This window comes from Haliotis rubra, unplaced genomic scaffold (genome assembly GCF_003918875.1).
Source record: "Haliotis rubra isolate DU_JTF1 unplaced genomic scaffold, ASM391887v1 Scf25, whole genome shotgun sequence".
NCBI classification, from domain to species: domain Eukaryota; kingdom Metazoa; phylum Mollusca; class Gastropoda; order Lepetellida; family Haliotidae; genus Haliotis; species Haliotis rubra.
The window spans coordinates 325,728-335,378 of record NW_025766558.1 but is presented as its reverse complement, the minus strand read 5'-3'; the positions used below and the strand labels follow the sequence as shown (position 1 = coordinate 335,378).

The window sequence follows — 9,651 nt, the reverse complement described above, 5'->3', positions numbered from 1 at the left end:
TTCCTACTGGTATTATTCTTGTATTCCTGGGAAAGTATATTTCAAGCAAATTTCAATATCTATATAAAGGTAAAATCAACTTTGTATTTTAATGATGTTTTATGAGTGATTGAACTATATTATTATCTTTAAAATATTTTTTTTTTTAAATATCCTGAACCTTTGAAACTGAAGTGTCCTTTTAAAACCATGGCCTGCATTCAGCCTGTTTCTCTGTTGTTGATATTGCAGAAACTAATTTACCAGGTGGGCTTTGTCAATCATGATTGACCTGATGGCATACAAGTGCACATGTCACACTTCAAGTTAAGTTGGACAAGAGACTCACTGGACGGATGATCTAGTTCGACAACTTGAAAGTCTCAAGGGCTTCAGTCCTGCCCCATGCTGAAACATGTGACCTTAGGCAAGGTGTTTCTATTTGATTAAGCTTTTGTTCACAAGTATTGACTTAGCACCTGGTGGAATGCAATGGTTACCTGACTGTTGACCTTCTAGCTCCTCATAGTCAGCTTGAGTTGTACGCTCCTCAGGAAGTTGAGAATGAAAATCAAGTGCATGCTGATCCACTGACACAGGTATTAATGTAGGCCTTTGAGCATACTGTAGGGACTGAACTTGGCAAATTTTTATGTACACCACATTCATTCACAATGAATATTTAATTCAAACACAGACGTAGGACTCAATGACAGGTCAGCAGCCTGTGGTGGATTATCTCAGTACTGGCAGATTTAGAATGTCTCTGCTAGATTACATTGATATCATCAACCGTATTGATGTCATCTCACTATGAACGAAGGTTTTGTCATGTTTCTGGAGGAGAGGGATATGGACTGAGGAGCACCCTGATGTCCTGGACAAAGTTTACAAGTCAGTAGAGTGAGACATTCAACCTTATATCCTTACATTAGAAAAAGATTAATATATATTTTTGCCAAAAAGGGAACACAAGCGTGAATGTTGGACTGCTATTATCATTTTCATATGATCTTGACAGGAGGGTGTTGAGTTTGTCCATGTAGAAAATGTACTTGTCAGCCTTATGTGGCTGTAAAGTCAGCACAGTTCATAGTCATGTGTAAAGGTGAGTGAGTGAGGGTAGTTTGACGCAACACTCAGCAATATTCCAGCTATATGGCAGCGGTCTGTAAATAATCGGGTCTGGACCAGACAATCCAGTGATCAACAGTATGAGGATCGATCTACGCAAATGGGATACGATGACGTGTCAGACAGAGAAGCTCCAGTGAGTCCCTAACAGCTAACCCGGATCTTCATGGGTTCAGCATGACAATGTTAGCTGTGATGGTGGTCTAGAGTTATCAAATGGGATTATCACTGTCTGACTGATTGTGTAAGTGTAGTGTCAAATGTCAGGTTGGCAGAGAGGCTGGTGAATTTGGTGGCAAGGTTTGACCAGATCCGATTGTGTGACAGGACAAGGTTTGACTTTCCTGATACACTGGTGACAAGAAGATAAATTCTAACCTGATTGATCTTCACTGGGTTCATGTGTGAAAGACAAGATTGGGTGACATTGTACACTGATGACAAGGTTTGACTTTCCTGATTTTGTGACATTGTACACTGGTGGCATGACAAGGTTTGACTTTCCTGATTGTGTGACATTGTACACTGGTGACAAGGTTTGACTTTCCTGATTGTGTGACATTGTACACTGGTGACAAGGTTTGACTTTCCTGATTGTGTGACATTGTACACTGGTGACAAGGTTTGACTTTCCTGATTGTGTGACATTGTACACTGTTGACAAGGTTTGACTTTCCTGATTGTGTGTCATTGTACACTGGTGATGTTTGACTTTCCTGATTGTGTGAATTGTGTAAATTATTTCTTTTAAAAACTTTCAAAAATACAAGTATGTGAAATTTACAATATTTTCTCATTCCTTCAATTATTTTCTTGTTACTTCTATATCATTCACTGTTTCGCCCTACAAAATCTAAAAGCTAAGAAAACACAGAAGATTAAAACAGATTGAATATTGCTTTTTATAAAACATTGACATAACAGAACAGTCAAAATTTAGTGTGAACTGTTTTTTTCTAAGAAGTGTCGGGGTTTTTTCCATAATGGCAATATATGTGTACCTCCAAGAAACTTGGATGAGAAAGTAACGAGAGTAAAATCGAAGCAACGAGAAAATATTTGGAAGTAAAGTTTTCATAAAGAGAAGATATATTTGACTGAAGTTAATGTTTTATTCATAAAGAACACCAGATACATGAACCCGGTCAATGAGAAATCTATCACAGCAGCAAGAAGATACTCAAAATTTCAACGTTTTAAAAGAAACTTGAAGTAACAAAGAAACACACTAACTGACAAGAAATTAACAAACAAAATTGATAGACCACAAAAGTACTCAAAATTTCAAGTTTGGAAAAAAACCCCTGAAATATAGATTAAATAATAGAAATAGGAAGAAGAAATGAAGGAAATATTCTGACAACAGAAAATTAATGTACAGCTCAAAATCCATATTGCAAAATGAAGGAAATTCATACGAATGAAAACCTTGATTTGAACTTAGGGTGCAGGTGACATCGAACATCAAGTTATATGAATACATGTAGTATTAGCGTAGCAGTTATGTCCCTTTGAGTGGAGAGCAGCCATGCTTTGGGGAAGTGTTTTGACGTGTGTTTTGAGATCCAGCCGTCAAGCCACCGCACATGGATCACCGATGGCTGCGCTCTGTCGATTATTTACTACAACAAACCGCAACCAATTGAAAGAAGGTACTCATATGTTGCTGTTTATAGACTGACAGTAGACACACATGTGTTGTTCAGATTTCGATCAGTTCAATAACACTTATTACACATCGTGATGGAAACACCTCAGATTCTACAGTATATCATTATTTCAGTGTTTGAATTTTCATGTTATATGACCAGGAACAATAAGGATAACCTTCTGGCCCTTTAAACTGATGCGTATCGAAATACTCACTGTGCACTACATATTATAACCCATAACTCAAATACTGCTTGTGAAGATGGTATGTAACTTTGTATAAATATCCCAAACATGTGTGTTGTTCCTGTGCTTGATGCTCCTTGTCTTCTGTGTTACAGTCAGGGAAACACAAACAGAGAATGCAACTGTGGTGAGTAGTAACTGGTTATGATGATTTCTGACCCAAATTTAATTACATCTTCCCAGTCCTTTAACTCAACTTAGCTGGAGGTCACAGTTAAGATTGATTCCCGCAAACAAATGTGTGCTTGTCTTGGTTGACATGTGAGTGATATATGGAAGACATCTGACGGTGCACCACACTGACAACCAACAGCCCAAAGGTGATCCATATTCTAAAGATGCCCCTTTTTGACAGCCATAAGCCTAACAGTGCTCATAATTTGAAAAACTAATCAATTTTGACATCTCCATTTGAGAGCGTCCGCCGGGATGGGTTCGATCCCGACACTCACCTCAAAGACTGCCTATACATTTGTTCTTTGTTTAACAAGGATGGCAGTAATAGTCCTCCTTTGACATGGCTCCTTATCTGGAACAAACTAGTGATTGATATCATAAGCAACATCTCATACTATTGGGGTACAATAAAAACATCTCACAATCAGTAACCATGCCATTGTCAGAAGAATGAATAGCTACATGAAACACATTTGTAAAACCATAAGACAGTGTGTCATGTGATTGCATTCAGCTCTGCAGTGATGCACAGCATGGGTTTAGATTTTACTGGTGATGTCAACAGTCAGGTATCAACAAGAGACCTTTGTTTCATGTGGTCCAAGACATCGAAGTATATTCATCACTAAACTGTTTATTTCTTTTAATTACATATGTCATGTTTGTTTTTTCACGCTAAATACGACTTTGGAATCAGTCTAGATTATGAACTAACCAAGCTCTGCATACATCATGAATAGACATGTTGCTGTGTGTATGTTTGTATTTTACCAATTCAAAACTCACCCAGATGCCTTGTACCAGCAAATCTGTCATACTCCAAAACATGCAAGTTGTTTGACTTCACCAGACCACTCTCTGTCCATCAGTTTAAGCTCCATTACTATATACATGTAGTATACTTAATGCCTCATGTTCACAGATAAAGCCAGAAAGTACCGGTTTACATCATACTAGTGTCACTCAGAGGCGTTGTGTGTAGTATTTTGCCATTGTCGTCTTCCAAGAACCAGCCAATTAAACAAGGCTGTTAAGGGCAGCTGGAATGTTTGCTCAGTGCATTCTGGATGATGAATATATGATGCATGCAGGGTATTACTGGTTGCAAAATATGTGTAAAATGGACACAAGTAATTTATATAATTCAATATTTGAAGTAGGAATTTGAAACATCTGATGAGTATATTCTTATAAAAATTACACTCCAGGTTTTCACAGTGTTCACTCAGTCAATGTTTTGATACAAGGCTTCTCTCAGGAAACCGTTTCTAGTAGCGACACCTCCATAATAATTATTTTGATAATCCACAAAACTCAGGAACTCATAGACAAAGGTTACTGTATCATTCAAGTGAAGAGTTTTCAATGCATGTAGTTCTTTTGACATATGAATAGCGCCTTTTAGAGACAATGAATCGATTTGTAGGCCATAATCTGCAGATAAGTATTCTCTTGTTGTTATTGATAGGTTGACTGTCAATGTTTAGACAATAGTCTCTTTATCTTGAGACATGTTATTTCCCAAACTTGAGATATTTACATACGCCATCAGAAATGAACAGTGGACAAAATGGATTCAACTTGTGATGTTGATGACTGTTTTTTTTCCAGATTGAAGGTGTCAAGGTTCCATCCAGTCGGACTGATTACCTGTTGCCAGGCAACTCAGAGGTCAAGTGCCCCTTGTGCAAGGTTCATACCGACCTCAAGTACACGGTCAGTAGAATGTGTGGATGAGTTGCTCCCATGTAGACACAGCTTATGATATTTTAATATCAACTGTTGATGGTTGGTTGTTTACTGCAAGGCTACTGCTGACATAGCAATCACTCGAAACTCAGGACTTCCTGTTGTGGAAGGATGGGTACCCTTGATGAAAGTTAGTAAATTTGTATAAGTATAGAAGAAAGTGGAATTAATCTCCGACATCTCCTCTGTAGATTGGCCACCTATGATGTGTTGAATGTGTTGACTTGTTTGTTCAGCTGCTGTCATGAGTTCCGAGGTTAAGGATAAAACATAGAGATAATTGTTTAACATGTTCCATACTATAATCAGAAAAAATAATTGATATTGAAATTACATTGCTAACTTTGATGAATTTAAAATATTTCTTTACAAATACTTCTTTGCCATCATAGACTTTCGCATGAAAACGTTTACTATCAAACGAGCAAATACCCATCTAGTTTAGTGTCAGTGATTCTCCTACTCATCCGAAACTTGCTTCATCAAGAGACACGGGTAAGGTGTCTGATCATTGTTATGGCAGTCGCTGAAGCTGCTTTGATGTACACAGTGAAGAGACTGGTTATTACTGATGACAAGCTAGTAAATCTGTGGAGTTTTAAACTATTATCTATGAGTGTTGACATATTTGATATCAACAAAATATTATTTTTTTAGTGGTTTTCTATTTTTTGCAACTGTTGTTTCAGGATGTGCTCATTCTCAGTCAGTTTCTTCGTCCTGATGGCTGCCTCCTTCCCAGGCGGGTAACAGGCGTGTGTAAGAGACAGCAGCGATCTCTGGAGAAGCTGATACACCAAGCTCAGAGGGCAGGTAGGTAATGTGTGGACACTGTGGCTACACTAGGGATACTCAGTCTCACCAACACCCTGCAGGGATGGGTCCATCTACTATCGAGTAGAAGGGACAGGCAGAGATAATGTTTGGGGGTTGTATGACATGCTCCTCATGATTTACAGAAACTGTACTTAGGCCTTTTACTTATTGTGGATTTCAATATTAGATTGAATAAAGTCAACCACTGATATTCTGGACTTCTTGCCAGGTCAGAAATGACTGTAATTTGTAACATGCAATTTCCTGTCTTCCTTACATTATATGATTCAGAGAGCGGAAGGTCGCGGGTTCGATCCCCGACCACGTCATACCAAAAGACGTTAAAATATGGTACTTGTTGGTCCCTGCCTGGCGCTCGGCATTAATGGGTACAACAAGGACTGGTCGGCTCGGAGTCAGTATAATGTGTCTGAGTGGGGTATTCTTGCTTCACTGCGACATTGTATCTCAGTGGGCTAGCACTATAAAACCAGCTTCAGTCTGGGCTAGTACAAGCAGCTGCACGTACACATACACACGCATGCTCGTCGTCAATGAGCGAAATATTCTCCAGTGCGACGTTAAACCCTATTTCACCTCACCTCACCTTTTATGATTCATTTGTTTGCTTCCATTCTCCATTTGTAATTAGTGTCTGGCAAAATTCTAACATGAATGGGTTTGTTCCAGGCCTACTGCCAACATTCCGACCTGATCTGCCCAGTGGGAAAGAGAGGACTCAGCCACACTCACAGTTCAAGTGGAAAAAAATACAATGTATATTATGAGGAGGATTGATGATGATACTTTAGGTCAAAACAAATACATGATGTTGTGTTAGAAGACACAGTAGGTGACATCAACGTGTTCTGAACAATGCAACCTTTGTCATGAAGAGTGTGGTGTGACAGACTGTGTACCTTGATGTAAGACACCCTGTGTATTGTGCCCTGCACCCTGGAGACACCACCACTGGAAGATGGTGTATGTGCATGGTAGGGGCACGGAAGATCGTGTGTGTGTGCAGAGTAGAAACTAATAAAAAATCAAGATGCCTTTTGTCTCTGTTTGATTTTAGTTGTGCTAGACCAGTGTGCAGGGTGCTTCAGTGAGACAACACCTCCGTAGTGGGAAACACAGCAAGCCTGGGGTCTCATAAGTAGACACAAACTACAATGCATTATCAATAATGTTTTATTATATTTAACAATGGGTGTTACTTGGATCTTCTTTATATAAAGGATGTGACAGGCGGAGTACACAATGATGTAGGCATGGTGAGGCTATGTACAGATGATCAAGGTGGCCTACAACATGAATGGCAGGTCCAAGTTCTTCTCGCCAGTGCCGAAGTACACTGAGCCAAACTTGCGCTGTCCTGGGACGTGACAGAAGATGTAGCCTTGCCACAGCAGGCTGCGGAGAGTCACAAGGCCACTACCACGCTCAAACTGTAGACTCCAGGAGCCTAGAAACAAAACAACACTCCTTGTATTCACATATCAAATTACACGATGGGACAGGTACCATAACTCAAGCAGCAGGTTGTGTTCAAGTTGACAGTACTAGTAGTATTATGGAAATGTTGGCTTACCTCGGGGGATGTCCTCCTCCACGGAGTCCATGAAATCAATGGCCTTGTCCAGACTAGCCCGCTGTAGGATGCTCTGCTCGCTGATCAGCTGGGGTTCACGGAAGTGGAAGTAGTTGCACAGCTTGGCTGCCTCCGACACAGACAGACCTGCACACAATGGTCAATTCATTGCTTACTAAGGCTAAATGGTTCACTGGTGTTCCATAACCTGAAGTACACTTACAACCACAAGAAAATGGGTTGTGGAGCATATATGTACCAAGAAAAATATCAATCACAACCTCTGCTATATTTAATAACATCAGAAGTTTCAAGTACCTCTGGGAAATATCCACACTTATCTTAATGTCACAGTTTCTCCTTATAATTGCAAGTACAGTGGCACATGATACAATGAAGCAATAGAATGGGTAGTACAGTAACGGTTACAGTTACAAAACCTCACTAGATAATTGATATTAGTTTTGTATTGGAATCGAAGTATGATCTATCTAAACAAGTTTTGCCATAAAATACAAACTGAATTTGATTTATGAAAATGGATTATTTTATAGGGAAATATAATATCATATTTTGGACTAAGTAGGGTTTAAGGTCCAAGGTGTACATATCACGTCACACAAAAGACTAGAACTTATTTTAGACTTAACATGACTGTTGAATGACAAAACAGTTTGCAATGTGTTATTACTGAGCCTGGGTTATGCTGCAATAAGCATGTTCTTCGTACAAAAGTTGGGTTGCCTTCTTGGTAATTTTCAGTGTGAGTCACATGACAACATTTGCATGTTGGAACCAGCTGGCTCAAATAATAATCTCTCATTTTTATGTCTGTTATAGCGTAAAATGATATGAAAAATTCACAATAGCTTTAAAAAACAGACCTTCAAAACTCCTGTTAGAGATCACTTGTCCAGTTGGAGTTTTGATGAAAGCAGCACGTGGGACAATGCGAACGTCTTCATCAATCTCAGTGATGACAGATGCCAGACGATCCTCCTCCTTGATTGTCAGCTAATAAAATATAAACAACAGTGTCACACTGGCTACCTTCACATCTTGTCAACTTAACTATATTTTCCCACTAGATATTCTAGATATAGCACATGTTCGAGCCCCACTCACCGTTTCTTCTTCCTCTGTGGCATCCTCGCCTTCTCCTACTTTCTTCGTTTCCACATGTTCATACTCATATGAAGGGTCTCCAGTAAAGCGACCCTTGGCAAGCTTACTCTGATCTCGCATCATTTTTGTTGCTGGTGGAAGGAGGCCCCAGTGGATACAGTCCTTGCTACAAGATGAGAACAGCAGCCTAAGTTGTGATGCTGATTATACAATACACATTAACAAGTAATAAGCAGGTATACATGCATAACACTGCATATCTCTTTGAACATCCTCATAATGTGCATATTCGAAAAATAGAAAGACTGATATAATTGCTTATACTCTCTCCAAAAAGGGCAGCATTCTAACAACATTAATGATTTACTTCCCGAAGATCGCAAGTATAACCACACTATCATGACATTATTGACTTATATAGATTTAAAAGTCACAGAATTTTTTTATTGCACTTGCGGTTTTGTTTGAGCTCGGTATGCAGATTGCACTTAAGTAATTTGATTGAGGCATCCCCTTTTCATTATTATTCTAGTAGAAAAAGAAAGGGTTTTGGTCGGAGACTCGCACATTCCTTGTACACACAACTGTTTTATGATGGTCGACATCGACGTAACAATGACTTTGCAATGGCATTAAATATTGTGATTTATCTTCGATTTCTTACCTATAAAATGTTTTGCGACCAGCAAATTCATCTTTGTCGAATCCTTGGGCAACAAAGTAGTCTTCCTTGACTCCGACGATTTTCCCCCAGAAGTACACTTTGTGAAACTTATTTTCATTTTGTAAAATCACTAATGATGTCTGAAGGGCTGCTTTCTGTTCTGGACTAAGAACAACGCCGCTGCTACCGACGTAGTCAATATTCAGATGTAAACCCTCGGATTCCATGTCGTGTTATCTTGTAGTGAGCGTTAACACAAATGTGGAGAAGGTAAATGTTGTCGAGGGGTAATGGTTGTTTACACCGTTTCTATGTAAGTGGAACATGCGCAAACGATAGCTTCCGTTGCTAAGGCACATGGTAATATTTCCTTGCAACTACCGTTTGCTATGTTTTTGTATTACTAAAATAAGTGACATTCATGATGCCACAGTGCATATATAAAATGAAAATAATATTATTACATTTTTGTAAATATAATTAAGAGGAAAACTGAAAGTTTTTGCCCAGGAGCACA

General features: G+C 39.0%; 2 protein-coding genes across 2 annotated transcripts; one reads left to right on the top strand and one right to left on the bottom strand.

Annotated features, from left to right (window-relative positions):
• The first annotated feature begins 2,599 nt into the window (after positions 1–2,599).
• On the top strand, positions 2,600–6,806 carry LOC124279333 (28S ribosomal protein S18a, mitochondrial-like). Its single transcript, XM_046715145.1, has 5 exons — positions 2,600–2,765; positions 3,105–3,136; positions 4,798–4,902; positions 5,625–5,748; positions 6,442–6,806. Exons 1-5 carry the CDS (start codon positions 2,642–2,644, stop codon positions 6,537–6,539), a joined length of 483 nt encoding a protein of 160 aa, XP_046571101.1. The 5' UTR covers positions 2,600–2,641; the 3' UTR covers positions 6,540–6,806.
• Positions 6,807–6,929: 123 nt separating this feature from the next.
• Positions 6,930–9,455, bottom strand: LOC124279332 (radial spoke head protein 9 homolog). Its single transcript, XM_046715144.1, has 5 exons — positions 9,135–9,455; positions 8,471–8,636; positions 8,230–8,359; positions 7,346–7,492; positions 6,930–7,219 (listed from the first exon to the last, which is right to left on the bottom strand). Exons 1-5 carry the CDS (start codon positions 9,359–9,361, stop codon positions 7,059–7,061), a joined length of 831 nt encoding a protein of 276 aa, XP_046571100.1. The 5' UTR covers positions 9,362–9,455; the 3' UTR covers positions 6,930–7,058.
• Between the last annotated feature and the right edge of the window lie 196 nt (positions 9,456–9,651).